General features: G+C 45.9%; 1 protein-coding gene across 2 annotated transcripts in view; it reads left to right on the forward strand.

The window, feature by feature from the left end:
* LRP6 (LDL receptor related protein 6) overlaps positions 1–21,923 on the forward strand; it is an 87,604-nt gene that overhangs the window by 21,724 nt on the left and 43,957 nt on the right. For both annotated transcript variants that reach the window (XM_075602470.1, XM_075602471.1), the window contains exons 4-7: positions 6,487–6,683; positions 8,880–9,011; positions 13,720–14,116; positions 15,014–15,185. In XM_075602470.1, coding sequence (XP_075458585.1) covers positions 6,487–6,683; positions 8,880–9,011; positions 13,720–14,116; positions 15,014–15,185 — 898 coding nt within the window. The remainder of the gene's footprint in view (positions 1–6,486; positions 6,684–8,879; positions 9,012–13,719; positions 14,117–15,013; positions 15,186–21,923) is intronic.

Genomic DNA, 21,923 nt, shown 5'->3' on the forward strand with positions numbered 1-21,923 from the left:
TTTTATTGCGGGGGCAGATCCAACAGTTGTCTGTAAAGTGCTGCCAGCTGTCTCTAACTTTTTTGGTACATGTGGGATGAATTTGTCCATTCAGAAATAAGGACGAAGAGATAACCAGAAGCAAATGTCTGAGGAGTGTTCATTTGCTGTTTTTCATATTTCATTTGTGTACAACGATATGCACACATATACACACCACCACATAGCTGTTTGTGTGTATGTATGTGGTATATATATATATATATATATATATATATATATATATATATATATATATATAGATATATATATATATATATACCACATACGTGTGTAAGCTTTATGGTCATATTAACACACTACACCCCTCTTCTTCCTGTGGCCTACAAGACTTCATTGTTTTAAACATCAGCGCTGTTTCCTCCCTAGAACTCCCAGTCAGCACCAAGAGAAAAGTCATTTGTTTCCGGCAGCCTGAAAAAAAAATGTGTGTGTGTTTGTAACCTTATAGTCCCCATTTCCCCAGTTTTACTACATTTTGGCTCATAAATAAATCTATCAATCCCATGACATCAAATGCTGTTGGACAGTGTAATAGGGGGGGGGCACAGTTGTGGCTTCCATGCCCATATTTACTTTGTCTGTGAGCAGCGTTTTTGAGTCCTATATTCACCTCCCAAAGCTTGGTCTGTCTTGGTTGCAAGGATCTGTTTGGGAATGTATATTCGGGAGGGACCCCATACTGCGTTTGCCCTCAAAAACAGCCTATTGGTTGCTCTAGGGGAATAAATACAAATGATTATAATAATAAAAAAATTTTTTTTTTTAAATTGACACCTTTCCTCCCCCTATATTTTAAAACAGTAGTGCCACTACTCATGTTTTTTGTTTGTTTTTAAAGGATGGGAGACACCTGGAGCCAAACTGTGCTATTCTTTGCCCACCCCCCCTTCCATCCCGGTTCCATAGATTTTAGAGGTGTGAGTTCACCACTTTCAAATCTCGCTTCAAGGGACACAAATTGGCAGCCAAGCCAATGGGAAGCTGCAACAAGATCCTTTGCGGTTTCCTATTGGACATACATTCCTTGGAGAAACCAGGAAATAACTCCACAGGTATGTAGAACATCCAGAGGTCCCAGGAGCTGAAAATGGCACAGACCTCCTGGTGTTCCCTGGGGATTTTTGTGTTTTTGCAGGGAAGATTTGGGGCCTTAAATCAAAGTCCTGGGGATACAGATATTTTGATAATTGGATACTGTTGCATACAAAATGAGGACAAACATGCACAAACAAATACAAAGAGGTAATAAGGACCCTGCTCGTGAGAGCTTACAATCTAGATGGAATGAGGGCCAATGTTGAAACAAGAAGATAGAGTGGTTGCTCATTCCAACATGGAGTATACCTCAGGTTGGAGTATTGTCTAACCCGACAGCTGATCCCATTAATGTGTGGGGATGTTATATAGTGGAGAGTGGTCCAGCCACTCATCTAATACCAATAGTTGTGTGTGGGGGAGAGAGGGGGGGGGGACACACACGTCATGAATGTTGGTGGTATGCTAGATAGGCTTCCTTTCAGTTTTTAGGGAGTTTATATATGTCGGAAATCTGGGGGTGGGGAGGAGAATTCTGATGGTACATGGTAGGGAATTCCAGAGAGGGGGCAGCACAGGAGAAGTCTTGTTGATGGGTGTGAGAAGAGAGAAGGCGGATATTGTAGGCAGAATGTAAGGGGTGTTTATGGATCTATTTAGGGATGAAGGCTGAGAACTTTGTAAGTTAGAGATAAGGTTTTTAATTTGATTCTGGAAGATATTGGAAGCCGGTGTAGGGATTTACGTAGTGGCACAGCAGAAGTGGAGCAGTGAGTGAGGTTGGCGAGTGGCAGCAGCATTTGGATGGATTGGAGTTGGGATAAGCAGTCAAGGGGAATGCCAACTAGAAGGTTGCAGTAGTCCAGTCGGGACATGAGTGAATTTTGAATTTGTTGCATCATGAGTGAGAAAAGGGCATATCTTGGGGATATATTTCAGAGGTTTAACGACCAGACTTCGTGAGGGACTGTATGTGAGGCATGAACGAGAGATCGGAGTCAAAGATGACGTCTAGACAGCAAGCTTGTGGTGCTATTGGCAGTAAAGGAGAGAGTGGGTATCAGTGGAAGAGGGAAAGAGTATTCGTTCTTTTTTGGACATGTTAAGCTTAAGATAATGGTGGGACATGCAGGAGGAGATTGCAGAGACACAGTTGGTGACACGAGAGAGGGGGAGGAGAGGTAAACTTGCATGCCATCAGCATAGAGATGATACTGAAAGCCAAAAGATGGTGTAGAGTGAGAAGGGCAGATAGCCAGCAACAGAGCCTTGTAGGACCCCAACACAGAGAGGGAGTGCAGATGACACACCAGAAAAGGAACACCGAAGGAGCAGTAGGATAGGTAGGACGTGAACCATGAGAAGGCTGCGTCATGGAGGCCAGTGGAGTGGAGAGTGTTCAGGAGAAGGGGTGATCGATGGTCAAAAGCAGCAGAATTGATCCAGAGATTTAGAAAGGAAAAGTGACCCTTAGACTTAAGTTGTGGTCATTGGAGACTTTATGATATGTTGTGTGTTCTGGAGGAGCAATGAAGTCCGCTACTTTTGAGCTGCACCTTTTTAGGCGTACATTAAGAATTACCATTCTCAAAATGTCTTCTGTTTTAGGAAGTGTGGATGAGCACCTGATATCAGGCTCTATATTTTCTTGTGTGATGGAATGGTGTTGCTGACTCTTTCAGAACTGCAAAGATTAAAAGGCAAATCCCTCTTAGCACCAAAATGAACTAATGGCAGTGACCTGTTTTAAAGGGATTGCATCTGGGTGCGCGATTTTTTTTTTGCATCTTTTTAACCTAAATTTGAAACAAGTATGTTTTGAAATAATCTTCTTAAATTGGTCTGTAAAGATAATGAGCTGAGACTTGTGGATGGCTTTGATTTCCTCTGGCTGCTCCCTTGTCTACCAGTGTGTCTTGAGCAAGTGCTTGTACAGCCAGAATCCTCCCCCCCTCTTGTCTTCCTTTATCTTTAGGCTACGGCCCCATTCCTCCCTGCTGCACGCGTGCCTGACAGCGCGAGCAGAGACTACAGCCGCGATTGGTGGATTGCGGGGGTGGGGCCATGACAAGGGGTGCGGCTTGACAGGGCATATCTGCCCTGCCAATGGTTGGGTGCCACCCAAGTGACCGGGTTGCTGCATGGAAGACAACATTCTTGTCTTCCCTGTTAGCGTAAGTGTCACAGCGCTTTGTGCACGCACACAGCCACTGGGGCCTGCCCAATTCAGGGTTGTGCCGTGGTGTGTGGCGCTCTGTAGCACTCCTGCAGTGACCACCAGGGACTCAGCCTTACTGGGTCTCTGCTAAAGACTGGGTGCGATACAAATTTAAAAAAAACAACAAAAAAAACAACAAAAAAAACCACTCGGTTGACAACAATTTCCCATTCGGGGGCCCTGAAGAAATTCAGCCTGCAATTATTTGGCAGAAAGACTTTTTTTAAAGCCGGCCAAACCTTTGCTATTTTAGCATTGTTAGGTTTATTTAGAGTAACCAATTGGACTTTACAAAAGGTTGTTTTCTGGTATGGTATGTGAGTGCACCTTTTTATGGTACAGCGGCAAACTGCTATACGCATTTCACTTGTATTACAGCAGTTAAACCACTTAGTCATACTGTTAAAATGAGGTCTCTCCTTTCTTTGGTCTTCACAGAGGTTGCTGAACCCAAATTTGTATTATTTGTTAGTATGAAGCGGTTCCAGCTGTGAGGACTCTCAAACTCCAGTCCTTCCACCCAAGCTTATTTACTTTAGCTGACTGCTCACCTCTGCGGGTCTGCTTTTCATTCCTCCTTGCATCTGATTACAGTTGTGATAATCTCACCAGCTACAGACAGGAAATAGTAATCGGCAGCAGAAGTAGTTTCCCTGATTTTACCATAAAGTCCTCTTTGTTTCCTTTCATTCACAAGATGGTTACATGAAGGGGGCCTTGTAGCCACTTTCTATCAAATATCCCACTTTTTTCCCTTTTTACTAGGATATATTCAATAGCATGAGGTATACCCTGGGATGCAAAACTTACAAGTAACAATTAGAAGTATTTCAAATGCATTTCCTTGCCTCTTTGCCATGCTGCTAATGCTGTCTTAAGGACCCTGAGAGATTTGAAAGCTTGTACCATATCAACTGCTTGTTAGTCCATACCACCTAGGTATCATACTACCTACTCCCTGTCCTTTCTTTGTTACTACATGGAAGTGTGTGTGTGTGTGTGTGTGTGTCTATTTATATAGCGCCATCCATGTACATAGCGCTTCACAGCCATAATACACGTGACATAATAGTATAACACATGGGAATAAGCGCTTCAGATATAAAAGTAACATTAGGAAAAAGGAGTCCCTGCCCCAAAGAGCTTACAATTAAAGTCTTCTCTTAAATCTTTGCCTTTCTCGCCTGACGGACTCTCCTAATCAGTATCCCAGGAAGCCGGGTAATATCATGCTGTGAATTCCATTCTCTTGAATGGAAGTGGCTGCATTATTTCATTTGCATTATCCCATCAATACTGAATAGAGGCTTTTCCTGTCTCAACTTTTTATATCTAGTTCTACCATACGCGCTTACTTGTAATCCTAGGGTTTCTTTGTCTCCCAGTATGATGGTTGGATTTCACACTCGGTGGGGGACTAACGTCTTTGTTTATCATTTACCCTTGTATTGATCTTGTATTTGGCTGTAACTCCATTTCGGAGCCAGAAAGTTAACTAGTTATTTTAGTTTGAACAACGTGATATAAACTATAGAACGGGGGCGGCCAACTCCAGTCCTCAAGAGCTACCAACAGGTCAGGTTTTCAGGATATCCCTGCTTCAGCACAGGTGGCTCTATCAGTAGCTCAGTCGAAGACTGAGCTACTGATAGAGCCACCTGTGCTGAAGCAGGGATATTCTGAAAACCTGACCTGTTGGTGGCTCTTGAGGACTGGAGTTGGCCATTCCTGCTATAGAAGACTAAAGATGAGTACATCTAAATTCGGCATTCTGGCGGGTTTTCTTGCTAAATGAGCACATGCAGCCCGTATAGCGGAGTAAAGCACAGCATCTTCCCTCTTGGTATTTGAAGTTGATAACCAATAATTGCAATGGTATTGCGAAAGGACTGTTGTGCTTAGCATTGTAGTTGGGGTACTAGTTATAAAATGAATCCTGGCACTTTAAAGTTCTAGCGCTGAAATGCTTTACTGCATTGAATACCGTGCTAAAATAAGCAAGCAAATTCCTGTTCAGTATGCTATGAAACGACCTCCCTTTCCTGGGACTAAAAGCTTCTCTAGCATGGAGATGAAGGCTTCATAGTATCGGTAAACTGATTAGGTGGACTTCATATTGGTTTTGTATTTCTTTCATTTTTATTCTAATTTATGTTACATTGTAAAACCCGAAGATTCATTTTGATACAAGCTAGAATTACTGGACCTTCTGCTGATCACGCACTCGATTGGCAAAACACTCCGGTTGCTTTTAATTTTTTTTTGCAGCAACTCTTGTCATTTTCAAATCTGCATTATAACATTAGAATTGCGGCTTCTTTTTCTCCTCAGTTAGGGAGATTCCCAAAAAGAAAAGCTGTCCTGGGACGAGGTGCAGTGTATCTTAGCTTGAAAGTGTCTGTTTTTATGGACCAAATTCATACCAAACAATGCTGTTGTAAAGCAATTTGTGGAAAATGTACAGTGGTCTCCATATTTGACCTATATAGTGTACTATATACCTACTCAACTTATCTAGACATGGCTGTTTACATGGTTCTGTTGTGTTAACCCCCGAGCAGATATTGCATTTACAATAAGGAACACCATTTAAAATAAACGATGAAATCCTTTCAAACGTTTGTACAAGGCACCAAGAGCTTAACTCCAACAGAAAACTCGACGGACAACTCCTTGGAATACACAGTACACACTAGTTTCATTACAGGCTACTTAGTGGATAGATTACACACAAATGAATTTAGGAGTGGGGCAGTGATTCCAAAGTTGCAGTGACTTTGGGTGAGCTTTAAATGCATATCTGAGAGCATTCACAAAAAGGGAGCATCTTGGTCTCATTTAAAACTATTTGACATCGCTTTCTGCAATGCTAAACTGTTGGGATTATTTATAACATTTATCTAGCGCCCTTATACAGAGCGCTGTACATTTAGTGAGTAAAACAATGGTGGGGTTACATATGGAACATTTCACGTGATGGGCGTAGAGTAATTAAGATGTCTTTGTGGTAGGCAGGGATAAAATGGGACATTTCTTGAAGTTATAGACAAACTCTAAAAAAAAAACTGGGGAAGCCAGCAATATATCAGAGCAATAGTCTTCTAGCACCCCTTCTGTTATTGCATAGCTCTGTGATACCTGTGCATTATTGCTCTGAGGGCTCTTCTCACCATGTAGTCTTTGCTCCTCAGGCAAACGGTTGTAAAAGGTGCTCTCCCTCATCCGTTCGCCTTGACTCTGTTTGGGGACACCCTATACTGGACTGACTGGAACACGCACGCTATCCTTGCCTGTAACAAATACACTGGGGAGGATCGGCGAGAGGTGGACTCCAACATCTTCTCTCCCATGGATATCCACGTGTTCAGCCAGCAGAGGCAGCCAAGTGGTAAGTGCGCTTCGCAGTGAGTAGCCCGCGCACTCGGTGTGCCGTAATTGGGTTTTATTTCTCTACCTCTCAGCTGCTAAAGGAGCTTGGTGACATCATATAATTGTTTAATTTGGTTCTTTTGTCCTGTGCCAGTGAGGTAATAGAATTTCATATACTCCTAGAACTATAATTTTACTTTACGTGGGTTTTTTTTTTAAAGAGTTTAATTACAAAAAAGTATAGCATGTGAATATTATTGTATTAGTTTTTTTTAGCCTTGCGTTTTGTGCTTTTCCATCCCACAGCCTCATGATACAAGGCAGAGGGCAATGGGTACCCCTTTTTGCAAGGTCTTGAATGATTACCAAATGCCTGAGGTGGTTGTTACTATCCCTGCCACACGTGACTGTAATATGTTGATGGGATCCTTGCAGTTTTATTAGCCACCATATGTCGCACAGCCTTGGCTGTCTCAGCTGGTTCTCAGAGAGAGAATGAGCATGGGTGACAGTCTCCTCTTCCACAGTCTTAAAACTAGATAAGATAATACAAAAACCTCCCAAATATATAGATCCGGGGGAGCAGTACCATCAGTGCTGGAAGAGTCGGCAATGGCAGATGCTGGCCTTTTTCTTTTATAAAAGGCTGTCGGATTTCAGCCAATCAACCTCATTCCTGCAATTAATTCATGTTGGTCCAAGGTAGTAAAAAGTTAATGCATTAAACATGCACTTCAAGTCCAGCTGTTAACATGTCCCCAGGAACCTATGAACAGCAGCTTAAGAAGTCCTCCAGGATGTGCTATATATGCACGCACGCACATCCTTTTTAAAGCCGCAGTCAAAGCTGCCGTTTTTATTTATTTATTTTCCCTTTAATTTGTGCATCAATACAATCCACACAATAAGTAATTGGCTAAGTTGTCGACCGATCTGGTTTCCTGTGATCGATCGGTGAAGATTCAGCTTGACGGTTCACTAAATAGCTGTCAGTGCAGCAGAAGAGGACCAAAGATGCAAAGTTCATTGGAGAAGATCATGTGACCAGGCAGTCACTAGATACAATGGGTACACTGCAGGAGAGAGGGCAGGGCTAAAAATGGGGTGTGCCAGAGCCTGTTTCAGAAGAGGAAGGAGATGTGACTTTGTAAATGGTTGCTATAAAAACAAAAAAATGCTTATTACATAAAAATGTAATTCAGTGGTTTAAAGAAAATAAAATGCTACAAGTATTTTCTCATAGTACAGAGCTGATTTAAAAAATAAATAAATAAAAAAAACCTGTAGGATATTGCTTGGTCTGCGGCTTTAAAGGCAATAACATGTGACTTGCTCAACCTGTGGAGGAAAATGTTACTGAAAATATTTACATAAATGCTGCCAGTATAGGAAAGGCTTGAATTGTGTCACAATGTATTATTACTGTGTGTATGTATGAGATACTCGCACACACTCGCACACACTCACACACTGTTTGCAAGTCCTATAGAAGAATATAGTACAAAATAGGAAGTGGACCAAATAAAATCAGACTTTGACCCAGAGAAGTTGTGCTGAAACCAAGTGTAAATCTGTAAGAAATGGAAAGGTTGAACAATTAATTTGCAATGTCTTATTTTCATATATTTGGCAGACATGTTGCAGCACAGGACATTTGAGTAAAATAAAGAAACATGATACACTAGCGCTACAGGAGTGGCCAGGACTGGAGTACTCCTCGAGTCACCAACAGGTCAGGTTTTAAGGATATCCCGGCTTCAGCACAGGTGGTAATAATAATTGTTCTTGTTTAGAGCTGCTATTATGCAGCGCTTTACAGAGACATTTTGCAGGCACAGTCCCTCCCCCGTAGAGCTTACAATCTGTTTTTTGAGGCACAAGGAGATAAAGTGACTTGCCCAAGGTCACAAGGAGCTGACACCAGGAATTGAACCAGGTTCCCCTGCTTCAAACTCGGTGCCAGTCAGTGTCTTTACTCACTGAGCCGCTCCTTCTCCCATAGTCATTCTGACTGAGTCACCGATTCAGCCACTGGTGCTAATGCAGGGATAACCTTAACCTGTCCTGTTGGTGGCCCTTGAGGACTGGAGTTGGCGACCGCTGTGCTAGCAATTACTATCCATCTTTTATGTTGTCCTGGTCTTCTGCATCATGGTCAGTCCTGTGCCTGCTCTTTGTTTCAGAAGCAATGTTGCATATTTATTTTCTCTTACAGCCGCCAACCCCTGTGCGATCCACAACGGGGGCTGTTCTCACTTGTGCCTGATGTCGCCCGTGAAGCCATTTCATCAGTGTGCGTGCCCAACCGGGGTGCGCCTTGTGGAGGGTGGGAAGATATGTAAGGACGGTGAGTACGTAATGGCGAAGCTGGGGTTAACTTGGCTGCAAACCTCTGCCCATATTTGTGGGATGGGTTATTTAAAAAAATAAATATAGTCTGTGTGGCAAGGCGGGGATTTGTTTACACCCCACTGCCTGTTGTCCCTCCCCTGCTTGCGCTACCCACACCCCCCGCCTTTTCTCTGGCATTGGCGGCTTAATTTGTCATGGCGATGCGTCGCCAGAAGCCGCCGGAGAGAAGGTAAGCGGCAGACCTCACGCGCTCCCCCGGCATTTTGTTTAAATGTTGTGGGGGAAAGCGTGGGGCCTCTGTAAGCGCACCCTGTGGTAAGGCACTAGTTATATTCTGTCTGTGTGTGTCTGTGTGTGTCTGTGTGTCTGTGTGTGTCTGTGTGTGTCTGTGTGTGTCTGTGTGTGTCTGTGTGTGTCTGTGTGTGTCTGTCTGTGTGTGTGTGTGTGTGTGTGTGTGTCAATACAGAAGGAAGACCTAGCACACTTGGGGTTAACAAAGTATTTTTATTGCAGTGATTGACGTCTTGGACTTGACAATGATCCCAACTGGACCGAAACGGCGGTCACTGCAATAAAAAAATACTTTAACGTGTGTGTACTCTTGAAATTGATTTCTGTTTGGGACCCACTTACACCAGTGCCGTCTCCATGAATGCTTTGCTGGTCAGGTGTTTCTTCGTGCAAACGGGATACAAGGCTGTGGTGTGCGCACAGATTTCCCTACCCCCATCTCCACCCCCTTTCTGTTGTCATTTAAAGTCTTCAGATAAGCATTTAAATAGCCTGTATTCCTGTGCTGCATCAAAGGGGCAGTCCCTCCTAAGGCCAAACTGTACTAATAGCAGAGGTCTGTTTTGAAGGGTTAAATCTGGGTGACTTGATGCCTTTTTAAATCCTTTTGTTAAAGTTGGTTTGTAATTGGGGAGCTGAAATGTAGGAGGGGGTCTGCTTTCCTCTGGCTGCTCCCTTTTGTGTGTTCAACTGGAGCTTGCACAGACAAAGCCCCCTCCCCCCTCTCTCCTCCCTTAATTGTGTTGGTTCTGAGGAGGGCAGGGTGGGATAAGGATAAAGACCAGATTGACCGACACTTCCCAATTTAGAGTCTTTACAATTTTTTTAACGTTTGTAATTAATTTTCCTAAGGAACTGAATTGGTCAAAATATATGCTTTTAGCATGGTTACATTAGTTTAAGAAATACAATTAGATTGATACATTTTTGGGCTAGTTACATGGGTTTGTATGTTGGGGGTGTGTTCCATAATGGACAGCAGGCAGGACCTCCTCTTTTATTTTGTTATTTTTTTTGCTCTCCATACGTGAACTGGGGTTCTCTGAGCTTATCTGTTGTCTCAAGACCCCTGTTTCCTGAGGAAATTGTATGCGGCTTTTGACACACAAACTATAAATATGCCTGCAGGGTCTTGAATAGAAAGTCTCGACTTTTTTAAGTTTCCTATTAACCGCCAGTGACCCCTGCGGCCGTGTGGCAAGCGACTATTTTTGCCTGGTGCCGGTACCACGGGAAACGGTGGCCACAGAACCTCTCTGGCTCAGCCCTGTGTTTGTATGGTTGCGCAGAGCTAATAATTGGATGGGGGAATTTCTGCATATGTAGCATTTCGCCATGCGTGGGCTTTTTCTGGGGCACAGAGCTTGTAGTGCTGACAGAAGGGCATTGGCCATACCAGAGAGTGTGGTGAAGGACCTGCATACTGCAAGCCTCCAGTGTATTGATCCAGGCCGTGCTGCGTCTGTAGCTGAAGGTCGGCCTGTTTGTCCGGGTCAATTGTTTCCATGGCAGCCAGATCTGTGAATGGTCAAAATGTTGCAGGCCTTTTGGGGGATGGGCAACCAGGAAAACAAACTGCCCATGTGACCCCTCAGAACAATATCCCATTGTGTTTGTCCCTTGGGAATTGAGTAAGGGGTGGAGCAATCCTGATAAAATAAAAAAATTCCCTCCAAAAGAGAAGGCGACACCGTTAACCCCTTCAGGACCGGGGGGGTTTGTCATTTACTGGTACTAGACCGGTTAATAAATGTATATAGTGGGTTCTGTAACCTAAGTATTCTTTTAATACTTGCAGTCCTACAAACTACAAAGTTTAATAAAATAAAGTATTTTAATTGAGCACTATATAAGTTCTCCGTCTGCTCACTTTAACCCAGAGGTACCTCTTAATTCCTTAACACTTCTAGGGAATCCAGTACTATAGGGAACTACTGTGTGGTTATTCGCGTTAGAGAGCAGTTGGGCTGGGTGAGCTTGCAAGATGCCACCATTTCTGGCGTGGAAATGCCGTGCACGTTTGATTTTTCTTTAACCTCTTCAGTGTCAGAAGAGCCTATAACGGGGGTGGTCCAACTCCAGTCGCCCAGGGCCACCAACAGGTCAGGTTTTCAGGATACCCCTGCTTGTACACAGGTGGCTCGGTCAACAACTGAGCCACTGTTTGAGCCACTTGTGCTTAAGCAGGGATATCCTGAAAACCTGACCTGTTGGTGGTCCTGTATGCCACTCCTGGCCTATAACATACTGCTTTACAGTGCGTTTAACGCCCTGCTGGGATTGAGGGATTGTTTAATTGGCAAGTGCTCTGATGGTTGAAAACCCCATGGAAGGATTCTGCATCCCAATTGCACATCCTGTTAATGCAGCTTAATTAAAGCGGTGCGCTTAACTGCTCGTTTTTGTTTTCTCTACTCCCCCCCACTCCCCCCCATATCTATAATCTATATTTAGTGCCAAGGGGATCCCCAAGGCTGAAGTGTGCTATTTTGACCTCTTGGGGACCCCTCCGTCTCCCCAGATGCTTGGTTCAGTGCTGGAGTCTCCCCTCCATTCTAGGGGGAGACACTGGCCTCCTAAGTACGCGGTCTGATACGAAGCCGCAGCAGATGGCTATGCATGTTCCTATTGCATGACTGCGGGTGTCATGTGTAAATACGCAGAAAGTGAACTGGCACAGAAAACCGTCGCCCAAGCTTTTTCTCTCTGTGTGGTTTGTTCCTGGGGCCTTATTTTCTCTCACTGTTATGTGACTGGGAGAAAAAAAACAAGCAAATCGCTTCAATAATAGTGCTGTAGGTATGCTCAACACTTCAAATATCTCAAATACATTATCAGTATTAGTGCTATCATTCTTACACCAGAAATAACTGCAAATGGAAATATCTGCCACAATGTCTGTCACTATTTGGACTCCTAATCTGTGGAGCAGTAGAGGAGTGAATAAGTTATGGGTTAGGTTGGGCTTATCTGTGGGACAGATGGGGGGGGGGAGGAGGGGAGGGGAATTGGGCTGATTGCAACATGTCCTGGGTTTGGTGCAGTGTTTAGCACAGGGATAAGAATCGCTCCACAGGTGTGCGCATGGCTGCCTGACGTCTGGTTTTTCTCACGCAACTGCAGCTGCTTCAGCTATTAGTCAGCGAGACTTAAAACGGCCAGGTTTTTACAGGGCAGTGTCACCGTTTGTTGAAGCACTCCTTCAGCTTCCTGCTGATTGCAAATCCCGAGCACAGCCATGTGATCACGGGTCTACAGCCCGGCTCGGACTTAAAGAAAAGCGACATGGGCCCAGCGCCGATTTTATAGGCCCAGAGCCGGCCGGAGCGAACAGCTGCAAAGAGTTTTCCTTGTCTGCCAATGGAATGTAGGTTCTGCCCTTAAATCGACACGATAATCTTCACCTCCATTGGCCTCATGTTGGTGTAGGGGACGGGAGGCAGGGAGGGGTTGATGTTATCCAACACCAGTCTATTTGTCACTAGACTAAACATTTTTTTTTTTTTTTTTAAACTAGGCGGCAGGGGGTTAAATTCGCTTCTGGAAAGCGTACACCGTCCAACACGTTGCATACATGTGACACATTTATTTTTTGAATAGGGCAATATTAGAAGATAGTAAAGCAAGTGCCCAGTCCCAAGCGATAGTTTATGCAGCATTTTGTGTTTAGCACTGCCCCCTTGGCTAGACAAATCAGTACAGAGTATGCCTAGACTATATTCAGAGTCTAAAGCTGCCTCTTAGACCTCCTTTTTCTCTCTTGTTTTTACTTAAACAAATTCGGCTGCCTTCATCAGCCGAAGAACCATAGTTACTAATCAGAATTAAACGGAGCTGACCCAAAGAAGTGAATGTTATATTGACTGATTTTTGTTGTTGTTGTTTTTCTAAGAGAACCAAAGCGGTTTAAAGTAAAGTATTCTCTCTGGTTGGTATGTTGAACGCTCCTCTGAAATGAGCCCTTTTCACTATTTTACAAGTGAGCTGCGTTTCATACGGATTGCCAGCCTTATTTAAAAAATAATGTCCATACGACAACTCCTGCTTTCTTTTCTCCACTACATCAGGCAGCAAAGTTTTCTGTGCAGGCTACAAAGAATGCTATCGGGAATCCTTGTATTGTCTTCATCACAGATCAAGTTCTTTATCTACTAATGTCATTTAAGTGAGGGAGGGGGTGCTTGGCAGCCATAAATATTTTCATTTTTGGACTTTTTTAAGAATAAAATATGATTTAAAAAAAATAATAAACAAAAAAAATCAGTGAGCAGAGAAACTGGAGGTGAAAAGGGGTGCTCTACTGTATGGTGAAAATGGGAGCCCGACTGTACCGTATGGTGAAAATGGGTGCTGTACTGTGTGAAAAATTAATTATGGTGGGTAACTGCTCTTTAACTGTTTCATCTGTCCAGGTGCTACAGAGTTGCTGCTTCTCGCCCGTCGAACGGACCTCCGGCGGATTTCCCTGGACACCCCGGACTTTACAGACATTGTCCTGCCATTGGATGACATCCGCCACGCCATCGCCATAGACTACGACCCCGTGGACGGCTACATTTACTGGACAGACGACGAGGTGCGGGCCATCCGGCGTGCTCTGATCGATGGCTCGTCCAGCCAGTTCATAGTCACCTCTCAAGTGGCTCACCCGGACGGCATCGCTGTGGACTGGGTGGCCCGGAACCTGTACTGGACTGACACCGGCACTGATCGCATTGAGGTGACGAGGCTAAATGGGACCATGCGCAAGATTCTCATATCTGAAGACCTCGATGAACCAAGAGCCATTGTTCTGGATCCTGTCAACGGGTGGGCAACACCGTAATTTTGTTTTAACCCCTTGGGTGTCATTCTGCCATTTCAGTTCAAGAACCAGGAGCCCTTGGGTCCCTTGTATTGTATTGAGGAGAGCACACAAGCTTCTCTTTCCGTTCATGTCCGTGATGGGGCTTGAGACTCTTTCTGATTGCGGTAGCAGTGATCACATGGCACTGCAGACAGCGTGTCTGCAGTACTCTGGGTTACTAGACATGTTGGCATCCAAGGATTAAGCTTTTTATTTGTAATAAATAACATGCAGAGAGAGCGCACAATGGAATAATTGTAGCAAGTATTTTAATGCAGATTAAGGCTGGAGCGTATTGGAATACTTTTTCGAGAAGATTAGACTCCTTCATATACCGATATGAAAATGATGCTGGAGCAAGTGGTGAGCGAGGCAAAGTGGCTGCTTCTCCATGAACTTGGAACATACCGTTTTAGCCTCTGCTTTTAAAGGTGTCACCTCCCTTTGGGCAACAGGAACTTGTGGCGGCTACGTAGAATAAATATTGTCATGTAAAGCGTTCGATCTGTAATCATATTGGGTGGTGTGAAAGCTTTAATTTGCTGCGGGAATCCAATCCACAAACCCAGGCGTGCACGAGTTTAAAAAGACACACGACCTATTATGCCCTCCTAGTACATACTAGCATTGTGCCTAATTCCTTTTCCTTATTGGATCTGAGTGAAAAGTCTGATGAAATATCTTCAAAATGGCATGTTCGCTATAGATAGGAGTACTGCAGGGGTACGGTTCCTGCCTTTGAGGTGGATGAGCCTGATTTGAATCCCAGTGTAGGAACTTGTACCTGCAAATTGTCTGTGCAATGAAGCAGCTCTATGAAGCAAAATCTGATTTGTTAGTAACGGTTCCTTTTTTGTTAGGTACATGTACTGGACGGACTGGGGAGAGATTCCGAAGATTGAGCGGGCTGCGTTGGATGGATCTGACAGAGTCGTCCTGGTGAACACGTCTCTTGGTTGGCCCAACGGGCTGGCCTTGGATTACGCAGAAGGAAAGATCTACTGGGGAGACGCCAAGACGGATAAGATAGAGGTTGGTTTCTCCAACCTTTTTTCATTGGTGTCGAAATGCTGCAGTTACCTGTCCTCATCTTTTAGACAAGAAGATGGGGGTTTTAATTGTGTTTGTCCTAACAAAAGATCAGCACAATTATTCCCTCTGTCTTGTGGGCTTGTTCCTTCGTCCCCTGAAAAAATTATAGTGCATTATATGACCGTTAACATCCAGGCTTCCACAGTTCAGAGATAAGTAGTCATGTTGGTTTCATGCTGTGGCTGGATGCTTTGCCAATATAATACATAACAGAAGTGTTATCTGACCATGCAGCAGCAGCAGCAGGGATCTGTTGTAAGTTTATTTTTATTTTTCTTTCTGTATATAGACGGAAGGTTCGTTGCAGTTTGTGGTACCCTTTAATTTATCTAATGAAAAGAAACAAGTGAAAAATAATTTGCCTGAACTTCTGTGTACTTGATTTCCCTTTCTGTGAACAAAGGTGCCCCCCTCTCTCCTGAGGACCGTGGTCGCTCTGCAATATGAGTGGCTGTGTGTGGGGGGGGGGGGGGTATGCAGTTATTCATCTGGCTTTTAACTTTGATGTTTTTATTCTTAATGCGCTTAATTAAATGGTAGTAAGTAGGTTGCACTGCTGCTTTAAGGGACCAACATAAGCGTCCTTTATAGATGAAATGTGTGCAGGTCTTAACAAACCTCTCAGATCTCGTGTGTGTTCTTGACATGTTATTTCTAGGTGCGTCTTGCTGCCAGGTAGCCAAGTGTATAGTGGTGATGAAGTCTTGCCCCATGATTTGATTTTGTGAAACAAATGGTGGTTACAAAAATACACTCAAGGTTGAACATTTTTTGTGCTATAACAACTCAATATTGTGACCAAGTAGGACTACACTTTTAACTTTAACACATCCACTACATTTTAAATGCCTTTTTTTCTTTTTTTTCCCCCCATTTTGTCTTTTCACTGGGAGAGGGGGCTGGATAGCAAAGCAAATGTAGCATCCGTTCCCCGGCACGTTATATTGTAGTAGTAGTAGTCTGCCACATTTTCTCCGATGCATGCTGTTTAAAGTGATATAAAAGGGCAGGCCCGGGAATCTCTTAATTGTATGTGCCTGGCAGTCACAAAAATATAAATAGATATATCTATATTTTTGACTTCTAAGCACAAGCAGTGCTTTAAAAAAAAAAAAAAAAATCTGGCTTTTCTGCCAGCCCTGGAACGGTGATAAGCTGAGCAGGATAGTTAATGGCGCCCAGCAGGGAGTTCAGAAGGAGTCTTTTGTTCCCTGTTTTATCTGGCAGCCTGCAGCAGACAGAAGCAGACTGTGTCTCTACAGCAGCGACATTAATCTCACTCCGGTTTCTGTGAAAAATGGCTGCATCTCATTGTACTGTAGCAGCAGGGGAGACATTTCACATAAACTGCTCATCATGGGGTACTCTGAACCTGTTTTCTGCTAGAATGCATTGTCGACTTGTCTGGCAGCAAAGGAGTTAAGGCAGAGTCGCTGAACTCCAGTCCTCAAGACCCTCCCCCACAGATCAGGTTTTCAGGACATCCCTGCTTCAGCACTAGTGTCTGTCTTTTAGCGCGACGGGCGCGTCACGTGCGCGGTTCAGCAAATGAGGGCGAACCACTCACGTGACACCACGCCTCTCCGTTGCGCAAACCCTATGATCACAAATAACGCTATGCTCTGTCGCGCGGCCACTATAAATGCGGTCTATGGCTTCGTAGTGCAGGCGCGCGACAGCACATGGAGTCCCGCTCGCCTGTCGCCCGAGCGATCCCCACACTGATGGGGCTGCATGGCAGTGATGTCACCAGGCTGGTTTGCCCTTATAGGCTGAACCACTCACGTGATTCTGCCGCACGGTCACTCTTCCTCGCGACCGGTAGCGTGCACTATGGCCGGCTCGATAGACCTGCTGTATTTTGTTTGCGTTGCGCACTATAATCACAACCTAATACAGGGCTGGGCAACTCCAGTCCTCAAGGGCCACCAACAGTCCAGGTTTTCAGGATATTCCTGCTTCAGCACACGTGGCTCAGTCACCTGTGCTGAAGCATGGATATCCTGAAAACCTGCTCTGTTGTTGGCCCTTGCGGACTGGAGTTGCCCACCCCTGCTCTAACGAGGGAAATAATAGCAGATGTGTACTGAATTGAAATAGAGGTGTATACATCATGCAAAATACGAAAAGAAAAGCACGCGAGTTGGTTTATTTTTTTTGTATAATAAGGGGCAATTATTTGGGAGATCCTCAAAACTGCTTCTCTATTTTTTTTTTTTTTTTAATTTTTTTATATATTTTTTTTATCTATATCTATCTATCTACTATATATTTGTGAAATCACTGTATGTCTGCGTCCCAAGGGTCAATCGCATTGGACCTTGGCCCTGTCACTCCGGCTCAGGCCATGCCCGCCCCCGCACACCTCTCATTGGCCTACGTCCAACACCAATGCCACACTGTCCCACCCCTCACTGACTCTCATTGGCCTGCGTCCAATGCCCGCCCCCGCACACCTCTCATTGGCCTGCGTCCCACCCCTCACTGACTCTCATTGGCCTGCGTCCAATGCCCGCCCCCGCACACCTCTCATTGGCCTGCGTCCCACCCCTCACTGACTCTCATTGGCCTGCGTCCAATGCCCGCCCCCGCACACCTCTCATTGGCCTGCGTCCAACACCAATGCCCTAATACAGTGTTTCCCAAACTGTGCGCCGCGGCGCCCTGGTGCGCCGCGGCTTGGCTAGAGGGGCGCCGCGATCAGGGCCGCCAGCAGCGGGAAACAAGGGCTGCTAGCTCATTTAAAAAAAAAAAAAAAAAAAACCTCTGAGGGGAAGCAGAGGAGCGGTCACGTGACCGCTCCCATCCAATGGGACTGCAGCCTGCCCGGCATTGCAACGTCAGTGCCCGGCATTGCAACTACAAAGCCACCAGACAGCAGTGTGTGTGTGTGTGTGTGTGTGTGTGTGTGTGTGTGTGTGTGTGTGTGTGTGTGTGTGTGTGTGTGTGTGTGTGAAAAACGGGCTGCAGGGTGTGTGTGTATATATGTATATATGTGTGGTGTGTGTGTGTGTATATATGTATATATGTGTGGTGTGTGTGTGTGTGTGTGTGTGTGGTGTATATATATGTGTGTGTGTGTGTGTGTGTGTGTGTGTGTGTGTGTGTGTGTGTGTGTGTGTGTATGTGTGTGTGTATATATATATATGTGTGATGTGTGTGTGTGTGTGTGTGTGTGTGTGTGTGTGTGTGTGTGAATATATTTATCAAAGTTGCACAATGTTAATAATTTATTCTCACATGTCTTTTTTTTTTTAAATGTTTAAAATATTATATAATATACACACACACACACACACAGCTACCAAGTGACAAACACACACAGTGATACCCGCCTCCCAAGCGCGCTTGCTGTCTCCTCTGCCAGGACAGCAAAAAGCTCCTGGTAGAGCGAGCGGCAGCAAGCAAGAGCGAGCAGCAGCACCTAAGCGCTTACTATGTCCCAGGCCGGAGGAACTATAGCCGCGTTGATTACAGATGCAGGGGCTTTGTGCATCTGTTCAGCCCGGCTCAGCGACGCTGAGCTGCCTACGCTGAGAGAGGGAGGCCCGGCGCTCACGCTGGAGGAGCAGCACCGGGAGACAGATGTCTCCCAGCAGCACTGCAGCGTCACCCCCCCCCCCTCCCTCCCCGCAGCACACCGGCCCTCCCCCCACGTGGCACAGGCCCCCGCAGCACTGACCTCCCCCGTGCAGGGACCGGGCCGTTCAGCCATACCCTCCCCCACCCCCCCGTATCTGTGTGTATTTATTTGTGTGTGTGTGTGTATCTGCATCAGTGTGTGTGTATCTGTGTGTATTTATTTGTGTGTGTGTGTGTGTGTGTGTGTATTTATTTGTGTGTGTGTGTGTGTGTGTGTATTTATTTGTGTGTGTCTGAGAGAGAGAGTGAGGTCAGAGAGAGAGAGAGAGAGAGAGAGTGAGGTCAGAGAGAGAGAGAGAGTGAGGTCATAGAGAGTGAGGTCAGAGAGAGAGAGAGAGAGGGGGGGGTCAGAGAGAGAGTGAGGTCAGAGAGAGAGAGAGAGTGAGGTCAGAGAGAGAGAGTGAGGTCAGAGAGAGAGAGAGAGAGTGAGGTCAGAGAGAGAGAGAGAGAGAGTGAGGTCAGAGAGAGAGAGAGAGAGAGTGAGGTCAGAGAGAGAGAGAGAGAGAGTGAGGTCAGAGAGAGAGAGAGAGAGAGTGAGGTCAGAGAGAGAGAGAGAGTGAGGTCAGAGAGAGAGAGAGAGTGGTCAGAGAGAGAGAGAGTGAAGTCAGAGAGAGAGAGAGTGAAGTCAGAGAGAGAGAGAGTGAAGTCAGAGAGAGAGAGAGTGAGGTCAGGGAGAGAGAGAGTGAGGTCAGGGAGAGAGAGAGTGAGGTCAGGGAGAGAGAGTGAGGTCAGGGAGAGAGAGTGAGGTCAGGGAGAGAGAGTGAGGTCAGGGAGAGAGAGTGAGGTCAGAGAGAGAGTGAGGTCAGAGAGAGAGTGAGGTCAGAGAGAGAGTGAGGTCAGAGAGAGAGTGAGGTCAGAGAGAGAGTGAGGTCAGAGAGAGAGTGAGGTCAGAGAGAGAGTGAGGTCAGAGAGAGAGTGAGGTCAGAGAGAGAGTGAGGTCAGAGAGAGAGTGAGGTCAGAGAGAGAGTGAGGTCAGAGAGAGAGTGAGGTCAGAGAGAGAGTGAGGTCAGAGAGAGAGTGAGGTCAGAGAGAGAGTGAGGTCAGAGAGAGAGTGAGGTCAGAGAGAGAGAGAGAGAGAGAGAGAGAGAGAGAGAGAGAGAGTGAGGTCAGAGAGAGAGAGAGAGAGAGAGAGAGAGGTCAGAGAGAGAGAGAGAGAGAGTGAGGTCAGAGAGAGAGAGTGAGGTCAGAGAGAGAGAGAGTGAGGTCAGAGAGAGAGAGAGAGAGAGAGAGTGAGGTCAGAGAGAGAGAGTGAGGTCAGAGAGAGAGAGAGAGAGAGTGAGGTCAGAGAGAGAGAGTGAGGTCAGAGAGAGAGAGTGAGGTCAGAGAGAGAGAGTGAGGTCAGAGAGAGAGAGAGAGAGAGTGAGGTCAGAGAGAGAGAGTGAGGTCAGAGAGAGAGAGTGAGGTCAGAGAGAGAGAGAGAGAGAGTGAGGTCAGAGAGAGAGAGTGAGGTCAGAGAGAGAGAGTGAGGTCAGAGAGAGAGTGAGGTCAGAGAGAGAGAGTGAGGTCAGAGAGAGAGAGTGAGGTCAGAGAGAGAGAGTGAGGTCAGAGAGAGAGAGTGAGGTCAGAGAGAGAGAGAGTGAGGTCAGAGAGAGAGAGTGAGGTCAGAGAGAGAGAGTGAGGTCAGAGAGAGAGAGAGTGAGGTCAGAGAGAGAGAGAGAGTGAGGTCAGAGAGAGAGAGAGTGAGGTCAGAGAGAGAGAGAGTGAGGTCAGAGAGAGAGAGAGTGAGGTCAGAGAGAGAGAGAGTGAGGTCAGAGAGAGAGAGAGTGAGGTCAGAGAGAGTGAGGTCAGAGAGAGTGAGGTCAGAGAGAGTGAGGTCAGAGAGAGAGAGGGTCAGAGAGAGAGAGGTCAGAGAGAGTGAGGTCAGAGAGAGTGAGGTCAGAGAGAGTGAGGTCAGAGAGAGTGAGGTCAGAGAGAGTGAGGTCAGAGAGAGTGAGGTCAGAGAGAGTGAGGTCAGAGAGAGTGAGGTCAGAGAGAGTGAGGTCAGAGAGAGTGAGGTCAGAGAGAGTGAGGTCAGAGAGAGTGAGGTCAGAGAGAGTGAGGTCAGAGAGAGAGAGAGTGAGGTCAGAGAGAGAGAGAGTGAGGTCAGAGAGAGAGAGAGTGAGGTCAGAGAGAGAGAGAGTGAGGTCAGAGAGAGAGAGAGTGAGGTCAGAGAGAGAGAGAGTGAGGTCAGAGAGAGAGAGAGTGAGGTCAGAGAGAGAGAGAGTGAGGTCAGAGAGAGAGAGAGAGTGAGGTCAGAGAGAGAGAGAGAGTGAGGTCAGAGAGAGAGAGAGAGTGAGGTCAGAGAGAGAGAGAGAGTGAGGTCAGAGAGAGAGAGAGAGTGAGGTCAGAGAGAGAGAGAGAGTGAGGTCAGAGAGAGAGAGAGAGTGAGGTCAGAGAGAGAGAGAGAGTGAGGTCAGAGAGAGAGAGAGAGTGAGGTCAGAGAGAGAGAGAGAGTGAGGTCAGAGAGAGAGAGAGAGTGAGGTCAGAGAGAGAGAGAGAGAGTGAGGTCAGAGAGAGAGAGAGAGAGTGAGGTCAGAGAGAGAGAGAGAGTGAGGTCAGAGAGAGAGAGAGAGTGAGGTCAGAGAGAGAGAGAGAGTGAGGTCAGAGAGAGAGAGAGTGAGGTCAGAGAGAGAGAGAGAGTGAGGTCAGAGAGAGAGAGAGAGTGAGGTCAGAGAGAGAGAGAGAGTGAGGTCAGAGAGAGAGAGAGAGTGAGGTCAGAGAGAGAGAGAGAGTGAGGTCAGAGAGAGAGAGAGTGAGGTCAGAGAGAGAGAGAGTGAGGTCAGAGAGAGAGAGAGAGTGAGGTCAGAGAGAGAGAGAGAGTGAGGTCAGAGAGAGAGAGAGAGTGAGGTCAGAGAGAGAGAGAGAGTGAGGTCAGAGAGAGAGAGAGAGTGAGGTCAGAGAGAGAGAGAGTGAGGTCAGAGAGAGAGAGAGTGAGGTCAGAGAGAGAGAGAGTGAGGTCAGAGAGAGAGAGAGTGAGGTCAGAGAGAGAGAGAGTGAGGTCAGAGAGAGAGAGAGTGAGGTCAGAGAGAGAGTGAGGTCAGAGAGAGAGTGAGGTCA

Source organism: Ascaphus truei, chromosome 5 (genome assembly GCF_040206685.1).
Source record: "Ascaphus truei isolate aAscTru1 chromosome 5, aAscTru1.hap1, whole genome shotgun sequence".
NCBI classification, from domain to species: domain Eukaryota; kingdom Metazoa; phylum Chordata; class Amphibia; order Anura; family Ascaphidae; genus Ascaphus; species Ascaphus truei.